The sequence below is a fragment of the Balaenoptera ricei genome, chromosome 10, assembly GCF_028023285.1.
Source record: "Balaenoptera ricei isolate mBalRic1 chromosome 10, mBalRic1.hap2, whole genome shotgun sequence".
Lineage (NCBI taxonomy): Eukaryota > Metazoa > Chordata > Mammalia > Artiodactyla > Balaenopteridae > Balaenoptera > Balaenoptera ricei.
In genome coordinates this window covers 7671992-7685715 of record NC_082648.1, presented here as the reverse complement: position 1 = coordinate 7685715, position 13724 = coordinate 7671992, and the positions used below count along the sequence as shown (strand labels likewise).

General features: G+C 38.8%; 1 protein-coding gene across 1 annotated transcript in view; it reads right to left on the bottom strand.

Annotated features, from left to right (window-relative positions):
* Positions 1-1488: 1488 nt before the first annotated feature.
* The window catches only part of A2ML1 (alpha-2-macroglobulin like 1), a 43023-nt gene continuing 30787 nt past the window's right edge, over positions 1489-13724 (bottom strand). The window contains exons 27-36 of the mRNA XM_059935273.1: positions 13638-13712; positions 13295-13457; positions 11483-11697; positions 8618-8833; positions 8108-8235; positions 7818-7908; positions 7445-7513; positions 2751-2853; positions 2276-2317; positions 1489-1756 (exon numbers count right to left, since the gene is read on the bottom strand). Of these exons, the coding sequence (XP_059791256.1) occupies positions 2277-2317; positions 2751-2853; positions 7445-7513; positions 7818-7908; positions 8108-8235; positions 8618-8833; positions 11483-11697; positions 13295-13457; positions 13638-13712 (1101 nt within the window). The 3' untranslated portion in view covers positions 1489-1756; position 2276. The remainder of the gene's footprint in view (positions 1757-2275; positions 2318-2750; positions 2854-7444; positions 7514-7817; positions 7909-8107; positions 8236-8617; positions 8834-11482; positions 11698-13294; positions 13458-13637; positions 13713-13724) is intronic.

Genomic DNA, 13724 nt, shown 5'->3' with positions numbered 1-13724 from the left:
CTGCTCTCTTTTCTCTAGAGTTCTCTGTTCTCTTCCCATCATACCGAAGGGTAAGACAGGCTTAGGGATGACCTCCTTTGGGTATGTTCCCCATCTTCTCTCACTTTGGGAACTCCTAAGAGGAGCAGGGCAAAGTCTAGGGTGGAGGAGGTAAGGAACAAATGGTTTATGCGAGCGTGGCCTTGGGTTTAGGGAAATATCTACATCATGGACTTACTTTTCCCTGACTCTTCTGGTCAGAGTTTCTGATCTAAGAAGAGCAAGATCAGTGCGTGGACATCCAAAGTAAAAGGGTGTAATTACCTAGAGCATCTTCTCTGTTTAAATATCACTTATCGCTCCCCAACCCCCATCCCATTGCCTCCAAACTTGTTTCCAAAACAAAAGCATTGCCCCAAGGAAGAGTTTACACCATGATAGGTATCCCAAGTGGGAAAAGGCTGGGGGGATCAGGCCGGAGAAAAGCAGAGATGATAGGGAATTGTGGCCAGCCACTTTTCTTGTTATCAATCACTGCTTGCCCTGCGGTGACAGACTGGCTGAACACAGTCCCTTAATTAGGATTCTCTTTGGACCTCTCTCTGAATACTTGACTCGATTCTTTGCGAAGTCTGGGTCAAAAGGTTTAAGGAAGAAGCCAAATCGTGAGTTTTTGTTAAAGAATAACCATATCTTTAAACAGAACCTTTGGTAACCACAGAAATATGCACAGAGTCGAGCACACAGATTTTCTTTTCAAAGAAAAGAAAAAAATCTTTTTAGTCTACTCCCAAAGACCTAAATTACATCTTCCCTTAGATTTAACCTCCAGGAAGACATTTTTATCTTCCCTGGAACACCCTCTACCACCATCTCCTCTCTGGAGAGTCTCCTAAATGGCTCAACAGAATAGTTAAACCAATGACCCTACCCCAAGGAGCTTTCCCATATAATTCCTCCTTTGTGTGATGATTCCTAGCCCATCTTCCCCAGCCCTTTATTCCGGCACCTGTGCATCTGTGAAGTCGTAGAAAGTAGCTGAGGTTCAGGCCTACCCATCTGTTACCCACTCACTAGTCAATCAGAGTGTTAAAGAGAAAAACCACAGGCCCAAAATGGTGTCACTTGTGCTAAAGCCCCTGATACCAAATCTAGATTTAATACCTGACCTAACTGCCATTTCCACCTTCCCCAGGAATGTAATCTTAATCAACTAGTCTGGAGTTTTCCAGTCAGCACCAACAAGGTCATCTGCCACGTGGGCCTTCTCCATCCCCCAGAGGAAGGAGAGGCAATCTATGCCATAAAACCCTTGCCATTCCCTCCCCCTCAGTCCCCCCAAAAAGATGTCGTGGCCTAAAAAAAATTCTTTCTTTTCTTTTGCTAAGAGCTCCTTTGCCCTACCCTTCTTTATATAAACACCTTCAATTTTGTACAACCCCTTGGAGCACCCTTCTGGTTGCTAGAAGAAATGCTGCTCAATTCATAAATCACCTAATAGAACCCATTCGATTTTCAATTTTATTTGGTTGCTTTTTTTTTTTTGGCCGTACCACGTAGCATGTGGGATCTTAGTTCCTTGACCAGGGATTGAACACACACTCCCTGCAGTGGAAGCGTGGAGTCTTAACCACTGGACTCCCAGGGAAGTCCTGCATTTTGTTTTTTAACAAGAGAAACCAAATTGTTTGATTGAACGGGTTCTGCTTTAAGAGACAAAAGAATGCTGTCCAGTAATGTCGTGGAGAATTCATTTAGTCTCTTTCCATCTTCTATCCTGGAGGGAAAAAACAAAGACAGAAGACATCATGATACACAGAAGGTCTTCACAATGATAGAGGAGTTTTTTCCTGACTAGTAAAAAAAAATCTCACAAAACACACAATGGGATTATTAGAGTGTTATCTCAGGGAAGTAGAATCAGGTAATCTGTACTTTTGTCTTAGTATTTTTATATAAAAAGATATATAATGTAATAATTAGGAAAATTTTCAGCCAAAAAAAGAAAATACTGTTTTTAAAAATCACATAGAACCCCTCATACAAATGCCACTATTAACTTTTTCTGATGTGAACTATGGAGATGATTATTCTCTCTTCAAGAGTTTAGGACATATTGTACAACAACTATACCTCAGTTTTTTTTAATAAAAGAGTTCAGGACAAAAAAGTAAAGTCCACTTTATCAAAAATAAGCTTCCAAAAGATAATACCCTTAACTCAGAAGAACGTCTCCTTAACTTCTGAATACTGCCACCCTACCCCAAAAGCCCAGCCTTCTTTCTTCTGGGCTTACCTCATTCACAGGGATCAGAATACTGAATTGTTGCCTGTTCATCTGTAAAATTAAATGACATATATTATTATATTGCAGGCCTAATACATTCAGAGAGAAAATACTACATAAAAGTTACTGCTTTAACCCTCTTCAAAAGATTTCTACAGGTTATGAGCACATTCAGAATTACAGCAAGTTTCCAATGACTAATATTTGCACACTTGTAGTAAATTAGTCATTGCAGCAAAAATATTAAGAATAGTTAGTCTTTAGAAAACATCGTTCTTTCAGTCTATGGACCACGTTGTATAAAATATGTCTAGTGCAGAAGACTTTTTTAAGTGGCATGTAATTGATTTAAAATGCTTTAGGAGATCAGATAATGTAATTATGTGCACTTGGCTTGGAAAGGAGTATCCGTAAAATTAAGAAAGATATCATGAAGAATGAGGTAGAAGTATGTTGCGAGATGCAGATAAATCTTGGCCATCACCTGGTAGGTAGTAGTCATAGACTTTGATGGTTGCTGGTTTGAGGTTGGTGACCAACAGGCTTTGGCTGATGGTGAAGGTATAGGTCTGAGTCTTCTTACTAAGCTGTGGGGAAGACAGACAAACATCACATTAAAACAAAAGTGAAAATAACATCTCTGTCAGGTGGAGGTTAAAAGACTCTTGCTGTCTTCACACAGATTTTCGGAAGCCCTTCTACCTCTGCTCTATGCCACTCCTAATATTGCCTCCTGCTGTCTTCCTGGCTTTTTCTTCTTAGCATCTTACCGCTTCCTGGTCCTTCTGTAAAATGGGTTTGTTCTTGGTCTACTCTAACCCGTGGCTCCTCCACTAAATTAAGTGAAGTGGCCAAAGGAACGGAGGCTTCCACTTCACTCCAACACCTGTATGCTCCCGATCGCCTTTCTCTCTTCATTCAGGTCTCTGATCAAATGACGTCTCCTCAGAGAGGCCTTTCCTGACCACCTTACTTTATCTATTTATGGTTTTAAGATTTTTTTGACGTGGACCATTTTTAAAGTCTTTATTGAATTTGTTACAATATTGCTTCTGGGTTTTTTTCTGTTTTGGTTTTTTGGCCGCGGCATGTGGGATCTTAGCTTCCCCGACCAGGGATGGAACCCGCACCCCCTGCATTGGAAGGCGGAGTCTTAACCACTGGACGGCCAGGGAAGTCCCCTGACCACGTTACTTTAAAACAATCACATCCTGGCCTAGCCCCACCACACTCCTGCGTAGTACTGATTACTACTAAAATTATTCCTGAATATGTGTGTGTGTGTGCACATATATATGTACTTTTAAAATTTGTATATTGCTTGTCTCTCCATTAGAATATCAAATCCATGAGGGCAGGGGTCATGTCTACTGTTTTTACTGCTGCATCTCTATCATGTCGAATAGTATCTGGCATATATTGGTGGCTCAATAAATATTTGTTGAATAAGTGAATAAATGGAGAGTTCAAAACAATTGCATAAATTAATCTAATATAAAAAGAAAATAAGATTTATGTTGTAAATTTATGTATTTATTTACTTTTATTTTATTTTTGCTGCACAGCGTGGCTTGCAGGATCTTAGTTTCCCAACCAGGGATCAAACCTGTGACCCCTGCAGTGGAGGAGTTGAGTCCTAACCACTGGACCGCCAGGGAAGTCCCTATGTTGTAAATTTAAATAAGAAGTTAGAAACACCTAATTGGAAGATATTTCCAAAGAGATTTCTTTAGGTACAGTGCTTCTAAAAGCATGGTCCAGGAACTCTCAGGGATCCTTAAGACTGTATCTGGCAGCCTGTGAGATCAGAACTCTTTTTGGAATAATACTAAGACGTTATTTGCCTTTTTCACTCTCATTCTCTTTCATTGTACTAGTGTAAGGGAGCTACCTGATGTGTGATATTGCAACAGATTGAATGCAGAAGCAGATGGGAGAATTTTACTCTCTTTGATTAAGCTAAATATTAAAGCAAAAACATAAAACAATCTGCTATTCTCATTTTTTTTTTTTTGGGAAATACATTTTTCATAAAATATTATATTAAAATGTAGTGAGTTTGGATGGAGTTAGAGTCTGTCATACAGAGTGAAGTAAGTCAGAAAGAGAAAAACAAATACAGTATGCTAACACATATATACGGAATCTAAGGAAAAAAAAAAAAAAAAAAAAGGCCATGAAGAACCTAGTGGCAAGACGGGAATAAAGACACAGACCTACTAGAGAATGGACTTGAGGATATGGGGAGGGGGTGGGGTGAGATGTGACAGGGTAAGAGAGTGTCATGGACATATATACACTACCAAATGTAAAATAGATAGCTAGTGGGAAGCAGCCGCATAGCACAGGGAGATCAGCTCGGTGCTTTGTGACCACCTAGAGGGGTGGGATGGGGAGGGTGGGAGGGAGGGAGATGCAAGAGGGAAGAGAAATGGGAACATATTGTATATGTATAACTGATTCACTTTGTTATAAAGCAGAAGCTAACACACTATTGTAAGGCAATTATACTTCAATAAAGATGTTTAAAAAAAAAAAATGTAGTGAGTTTATCTTTGTTGTTTTTAAATGACAATAAATACTTTAGTATTTTTCTCAGTTTTAATTTCTAATAAGTTAAATGTCGGTAAATGTAACCCACATCACCACAAGCTCTTTGAGGTCATTTAAGAGTAGAGAGGGGTCCTGGAAAAAAATCTTTGGAACCACTGTTCTCGTTGATCATTTAGTTACCATAAAGATTTAAAGTAAATGACTAATATAAACCAAAAGAAAGCTGGGATAGCAGGCTTAATATCTGACCAAATAGAATCTCAGGCAAAAAAAAAAAAAAAGTGCATGTGTACGTAGAAATCTAAAGCAGAGAAATATATATATATATATATATACACACACACACACACACACACATATATAATTAGTGTAAAAGAAGCACAGTGTATACTAATAAAAGGAAAACTGAAAAAGATATGTTCATAACATATACATACCTAATTATATAGTTGGAAAATATATCAAGAAACAACTGACAGAATTGCATAGATAAATGGATAAAGGACAAATCAATAATTGTAATTAGAAATTTTAACAAGCCCTTTTCCAAAACTGATAGATTGAGCAGAAAAATAAGCAGAGTTAACAAAGACATGAACAACAGAAATAATCATCTTGGACTTTTAGATCTAGATCAAATCCATACCCAAGAGAAAGGGAATGGACATTCTTTTGGAGCACACAATGAACATTTCCAAAAAAGACCATATATTAGGTCACAAAAGAAACTTCTATGCATTTCAGAGGCTCACTATCATGATCTCAGACCATAATGCAATAAAATTAGAAATTAGTAACAAAAAGATGGCTTTAAATAGCCCATGAATTTCCCCCAAAATTAAGATATAGAACTAAATGGTAATAAAAACAATGCTTGTCAAAAATTGTGGGACAAAGACAGAATATACTTAGAGGGAAATTTATAGTTCATATTCATCAGAAAATAAGAAAGACTAAAAATAAACAAATCGGCATTCAACTTAAGAAGTTAGACAAATAACAAAAAATGTCCTTTCCCCTTCCCTTCAGCCCAAAATAAAGAAAAGAAATAATGAAGAAATTAATGAAACAGACCCCCCCAAACCAAGCAAGCAAATAACAAAAAACAACAGAGAAGAGGAATAAAAGCAAGAATAACTTGTTAAATGTGAATCAGATTGTCCTCTGGTGATGCTGATCAAGACAAAAGGGGAGAAGATACATAGAAAAAGGAAATAGTCACAGATATAATCATGACGGTTGGCTTTTAGACCATTCGACTTGATGTCTCAGATTAGAAGCTGACAAAGCTGGCTGGATACACTGACCGGCCCGCCATTGCAGTCTCAGGAATGGTGTCATGGAAATTAGAATCCCCAGGTGCTACTCCCAGCTTGGACACTGACAAACAGGATGACTTGACAAGCACACTCACTCTTATCAATTCAGCCTCAGCCTCCTTACGTAGAAGGAGGGGTGCCGTGTGAGACTCAAAGAAGGTGTGTATGAAAGCATCATAAACTTTGCAAAATGTTTAAACAACTACAATATCATGATTTCAGGGTTTTTCCTGATACACTAACCAGAGTTGTCTCAAAAGAAACTATACAGGACTTACCCTAAAGAGCCACCCCCTGGCAGATAAGAAAACTACAGTAAGATGAATTGGTGTGGGAGTGGAAAACATTACTAACAACAGTTAATTTTAATTGGAGATAGTCTTGTCTGTCAGTTATATAATAATGCCACCTTTCTTCCTTGTGCTAAATAGAGTATGATGAAATAAGCATCGTAACAGTTTTTAGAATACTACTAGTCCTTGAGAACTCCTTATTTGGTTGAAATGAAAAGTTACATACAATGTCTAATGAAAATTAATTAACATTAACATTACATTATAAAATAATAATAATAATTGCTAATGTTTATGGAGGGTTTACTCCATACCAGGTACAATTCCAAATATCTTTTCATGTCTTAAGTCACTTAATTCTTTCAACCACTCTGTGAGATAGGTAACTATTTTTACCACTACCTACCCTCATTCTACAGATGAGGAAACAATCATCCAACAATTGCAGCCAATGTTAGAACCAGGATTTTAACCCAAGCACTCTGGCATCAGAGCCTCGGCTATTAACCACTCTGTTATTCTCCAGAGCTGTCATGTTGCATGTGGGTATTAAGCACTTGAAATGTGGCCAGTCAGAAGTGAGATGTACTGTCGGTGTAAAACACGTACTGGATTTCAAAGATGTAGTAAGAAAAAAAAAAAAATGTAGATACCTCATTCACACTTGTGTATGTTAATTACATGGTGAAATAAAAAAACATTTTGGGTATATAAAATTGAATAAAATATATAAGTAAATTAATTTTATCGGTTTCTCTTTAATTTTTTTAATGTGGCTACTAGAAATTTTTAAAGAACACAGATGGCTCCCATTTTGTATCTGTTAGATAGTGCTGTCCTGGAGATGCAAAGGGGTATGTTATGGTACACCAGTAGAGTTCATCTCGTGGTTGTGAACTCCATCTCCCAGGTTCCTCGTCCTCGTGTGTGTGACACTAGTACATGTACATTAGAAGGGAAGTTGAAAAGACACATAAGCGATCAAGCTCTTTGGTTCGGTTCCTGATCCCTACCTCTTCCAAGTAGATGTTGAGTGTGTCAGGTCCAGATTCAACCTTCTTCACCAGTGATTGCTGGAGAAGCTGAATAAGAAAGGAGAAAAAAAAGGAGACTGATAGCCAGAGCCTTTCCTATCCCCTAGAAGTAATCTTCCAAAGCTCTGCCATGGTTGCAGAAACAATATATACTGTGGAAAAGGTAAGAAAAAGGAACCAAGACTATAACAGGTTCCATATCATATATCTGGTGCACCTTTGTAGCCCATTTAGATAATACAATCATGAGTTGTATGTATAAACCATGATGCCCATTTCACCAGCTTTTTAATGATAATTAAAAGCTATAATAATAAGCCCCCCTCAGAGATAGAAAACAGAAGCAACTTACTAACTGTTTGGTGCCTTCCATGGGACTGAACCCGGAAAGCATCTTTACTTCCACAATAACCATATTGGAAGAGCTGCGACTCCCCACATAACTGAGGGCAGAAAGAAGCAAACCTGTGTGAGTCCATTATCTTCCCTCTCGGCACACTGTGCATCTGCAACACACACACACACACACACACACACACACACACACACACTCTCTCTCTCTCTCTCTCTCTCTCTCTCTCTCTCTCTCCAGCTCAGCTTCCATGGTCTAGGTGCCCCCCACCGCACCTCCGCTGTCCTCACCTGGTATGGATGGTCAGAGCCAAGGATCGAGGTGAAGTACGTTGCTCACACCGAGCTTTCGCTATTTCCACACTAAGATTAAAGGCCTCCACACTTTTAGGAGGCAGAATATTATATCTCAGCACCGTCTAGTTGGAGGAAACAGATAACCAGATCAGAGTTGGGAAGGATTTTAAAGATTGTTCTGTTTGATAGATAACTAATGAGAACCGACTGTACAGCACAGGAAACACTACTCAGTGCTCTGTGATGACCTAAATGGGAAGGAAATCCAAGGAAGAGGGGATAGATGTATACATGTGGCTGATTCACTTTGCTGTACAGCAGAAAGTAACACAACATTGTAAAGCAACTTTACTCCAATAAAAAAGAAATAAAAAATAAAAAGAGGGTACGGTTCGAACGACTTTCCTTGCAAATAAGGTAGATGAGAGAAGGTTCTACTAGAGGCAGAGATGCCCTCAGACTCTCCTTCCCAACGCACACTAGTCCTCCTGGAGCCCTGCTTACCTGCACATAGACACAGCCCTGGCCTGAGGCCTCCAAGGTGTACACCCCGGGGATATCGGGCAGAGTCTCCTGCTGAAACACCAACCGGTTGGCAGCTTGAACGTTGAAAGTGTGCTGGAAATTCTGAGCGGATTTTACAGCCAGGTTGACTTCCTCAGACAGCACATAGACAGTAGTGGCATACTTGGCAAGAGCTTGGAGAGCAACTACAGTATCCTGAGGAAAACAATCAGGCATCAGGCATATGCTTACTGTTTTGTGGGCCATTGGAACTAACCTCCAACAACCCTGTAACCTACACACCTGATTGTTGTTCACTAGCTTGGATGATACCTCCTCTAAGTATCTAAGAACCACATTCACCAATGCTGGGGAAGCTAACGTAGAAATCATAATATCTTACCTGCATAGAGAATCACCATCAAGTCATTCTTGAACACTCATGGGTCGTTAGGCTAATTTCATATATTTATATTCAGCAATGAAACCTAGCTTCAGAACGGGCTATTGTTAGAAGTAAGTGGATCGAAGAGAATCCAAAAAAGAGTATATATATATCTATACGTATAACTGATTCACTTTGCTGTACAGCTGAAACTTATGCAACATGGTAAAGCAACTATACTCCAATTTTTTTTTAATTGGTAAAAAAAAAACCAAAAACAAAAAGTGAGTGGATCACTGCTCAATATATATTTTGCAATTTCCTTATTTGGGGAAGAAACAGCAGTAACTTGATAACCCTAAAAATTGCATGCTCTTCAAAGTTATTTAATTGCATAATGATCTTCTGTGGCACAGGGTATCAGGGGATTCTTGGAAAACCCCTCCTTGAAGGACAAAGCTTCTTAGCCATTATGACATGTGACAATCTTTTCTTCATCCGGGAATAAGACAGATAAACTGTTTCTAAGAGAGCATGGCATCACGTAAAAAGTGTGAGCCTTTCCTTTCTGAAAACATGATTTATATAAATTACAACCGGAGGAAAGAAAAAAAGAATGAGATATTCTGCAAAATTGTCATATCTCACTCTGTGTTATGGAATTTCTGTATGCTCGAAACTTTGTCAAATATCTACTGCATAATAAAGGAACCCCACTTCTCCCTATCCCAAACAAAAAAGAACAGTCATATTTAGACATCACACTGTCATATAAAGATAGGAAGACAGGTATCAACCCAGGGGAAGCTGTGAACAAGTTATATCTGTGCAGCTTGGCCATCTACAAACAACTTTTTGTCTATGCTCTGTGACCTGGAGCCCAGGAGGGCTTTCTTTATTCCTTGGACATGTGGAGACAATTCAAGGAATGGGACCTCACCATCACCTAAAAACCAAAGTGGGTGATATGTGACTTCTTGTAATAGCCAAGGATTTTATTGAAAAGCAACTCTGGCATATATCTGTCACGGAGAATTCTAAACATTCCATCCTCTGCTTTCTAAAATTATATATTATGATTATTTAGGGCTCAGCAAGAAGAAGGAAATCTTTCCTGATCTTTGGCCAAGAATTTCCCTGAAACAAGGAAACATAGTACCATATAACTTTTTAAAATTCCAATTAAGTCATTACCATATGCAAGGTCTTAACATCATCTCTTAACATCTACACCAGGCACTCCATCTATTAAAATCTGTTCATTCTTCCAGGTCTACTTTACATGTTACATCCTCAGTGAAACTGGCCCTAATTTCAACAAGTCATACTATAATCGCTATGAGAACAAAAAATGTGTTTTCTTGTTTACCTCTGTATCATCAGTGACGTGGAAAGAGTAGGGATTTAATACTATTTACAGAACAAATGAATTAATGGCTATTCTCTCTGTGATCATCTAAGATGATTTTTATGACATTATTTGAATTTATCATACAATTCCACCTCCTTTTTTCCCTACTGCCACCCCACCAATTCGATTTCTCTTTACCCCTAACCTAGACAAATGAAATAGTCTCCTGATCTCTTCAAATCCAGTGTCTCTCTCCTCTAAATCATCCCATATCCAAGGGACAGATTAATCTTTCTGAAACAAAGTTTAAAAAAATTAATGGCTCCTCAGAATTAGGCAGAAACTGAGCCTGACATGCAAGGCCCTTCATAATATGAAGCTACCTTACCTTTTCAACTAAGTCCCTTTATGCTTCAGCTAAACCAGTTTTCCCAACAGCCATTCTACGGTTTTGCAAATGGGTGTCTCTACTCAGACTATTCCCCCTTCCTTTCAATAGTTGCCTAAAATTATTACATGTCCCTTTAGATCTCCCTCAAGTGCCATTCCCCTGTGAAGACTTTTCTTACCCCTCAAGCTGATATGAGGTCGCTCTCCCTCTTGAAATTCAATATTTTGTAACTTTTGTATCTTTGTTCTGTAACCAGATCCTGCTATGTAATATATACAACTTTTCCTAGCTTTCTTTCTAGGTTGTAAACTTTTTAAAGACTCTATCTTACCAGCTTTCCAATACCTGAAATAGGAGGTATACCTGTAAAATCTTGCTTTGATGCTTACAGACCCCATAACTGGCTTTCTAGTTTGTGACTATGTAAATCTAGCCATAATTATACATGTCCTCTTTACATGTAGAACATAGATTTCATGATGTTTCATACTCTACAAAGAAAGAGACTTAAATGCATAGAGTACTATTTATGTGCTCAAATGACCTAATTTCATGAACCCTTCTATATATTTTTCGCATGATTTTCTCCCTTTCTATAGAGTGATTAGTCCCTGGACCTAGAGGGCAAGGGCAATAGTTTTTCCTCTCTCTCCACACGAGATCTAATCCTGGTTTTTCCTCTCTCTCCACATGGGATCTAACCCTACCTGATGAGTGGCAGAAGAGCAGGCTACTTACCTGAGTGGAGGAGAACCCTCCATATGCATTTTGCTGCTTGACCAACCAAGCCACTATGCCAGTGGCCTTCTTTATCTCATTTTGAGTCAAGTTGGCTTTGCTGAGCAAGGTCAACAACACATATGCCGTAAGTTCCACATCTACAGCCTCAGGCTCAGACCAAGGGCTGTCATCCAATGACGGAGTAGGTTTGTGGCTCCAGTGAAAGGACGTTCCTATGGAGAAAAACACATACTTAGGAAAGTCTTAGAAGGAAATGACTTTCCCATATTCACTTTGTAAATGCTACACCTTAAACCAGAGAAAGTACCAACCAAAAATTAATCGTGAGTTAGAAAAAAATATTTCTCAAATCTTCTGATTTATTGGCCACCATGTCCATGCAAGGATGTGTGTGTGAGTGTGTACACCCGCACATAATTCCCCAGGGTAAAGCTGGGAGCATCAATAAATGCCTCCAGCAATGATATCAGAACCTCCCTTGTTAATTTATAAATTCTTATGTTAATGGAGATAGGTAAGTAGAAACTTCTTTTAAGAATTTTATGTGTTTGGGGTCTTTTTTTTTTTTTTTGGCTTACAAAATTTTATTAATTTTCAGCATTTATTTTCCTTAATCAAAGGTCTAACATTTTAAGAAGAATAAAAACGGCAGAACACGCATAAGAACTCTGAGAAACCATAGAAGAAATGCTAATGAGGGCGAGCAAATAAAATATGAGACCAAATCCCGACTCTATGACAGCCACAATGGCAGGTAACTTGAAGACAACGAACAGCAAGTAGAAATGAGAAGAGTGGAAGCTAGAAGTCTAACTAAATATAAGGTTAGAGATAATAAATACATAGCCCACAGGAGGCAATCTAAGTGGAAGAACAAAAGAAAACATGTCAGCCTGCCATGCAAGATAATGGAGAAGAGTTAATCACATTAAACTGATATACACCTGAGCAGATATAACTCCACCCACCGTCTGAGATCCCCATTCCACGACTAGAGCTGCTTATACACAGGCCAAAAAACTACCCAGAGCCCATATGAGAGGACAACTCGGCAATGACATTCGTATAGATGAAAGCTGAGATTAAATTTCTGCCTGGAAGTATAATTTTAAATAAACAGCTAGGTAAATAAAATTCATTAATATTGTATTTACAAGATCTGTTAGAATATCGAATACTTTTTTTTTTTTTTTTTGGCCACACCACGTCACTTGCGGGATCTTAGTTCCCCGGCTGGAGATTGAACCTCTACCCTCAGCAATGAAAGCGCCGAGTCCTAACCCCTGGACCACCAGGGAGTTCCCAGAATATCAAATATTATTCTAAATACATCCAAAAGTTTGAAAAGGACCTTGAGAAATCTCCAAGTTCAAGTCGTACCCCATCAAACTCCATGATTTTACACCAAAGAATTGTTAAATATCTGCAAAAGGGTGGTTCTCCAATGCCAATACGTTTTCTGACTAGTTTCTACCATCTATTTTCTCTTCATGTTAAAAATATAACATGCCTTTGAGGACTTTCAGGGGCTTTCCTGCAAAACTGTTAACAATGATTTTATGACTTAACTTTTACTAAAATGAATCCTAGAATTGAATATATGTGGGACTATGGAGACTAGGGAAATTTTTCACATATTTTCACAATTTCAAAAAACTCCTGGGATTTCCCTGGTGGTCCAGTGGTTAGGACTCAGCGTTTTCACTGCGGTGGGCCCAGGTTCAATCCCACAAGCCACATAGCATGGCCAAAAATAAATAAATAAAATAAAAACAAGAAAGCAAAAAATTCCTAACATGGCCAACATACCTGAGATGATAGCCTGTCGATCTAGCTTTTCAAGAAGAATGTTTCTGATGTCCATTTTCCCAGCCAGAGTGAAAGTATAAGCTAGTAGGGCCTGTGTGTAGGGGTTGGTGGTGGAGGAGACGGAACGATTGAGACACTGCAGACCCTGACTCACCATCGGGTCCTAAAAAGTGAAGATGAAGAACTGAATTTATAAGGCATTCCTTTTAAAAGGGGCAGTGATAAGGAAATCATCATATCCTCTTTTGAGTTTAAAAGGCTGGCTAGGGACAAAAATAGGTGACTTTCTCTAGAAACAGGCATGATCAGGAGACTGTCAAGGGGAGGAGCTAGAGAAACTCACATCTGTGGTCTTTCCCATCTCCAGCAACGCAGCCGTGATGTAGGCAGTCAAGGAGACCTTGTCATCGACTCCACCCTGGATGGAAAC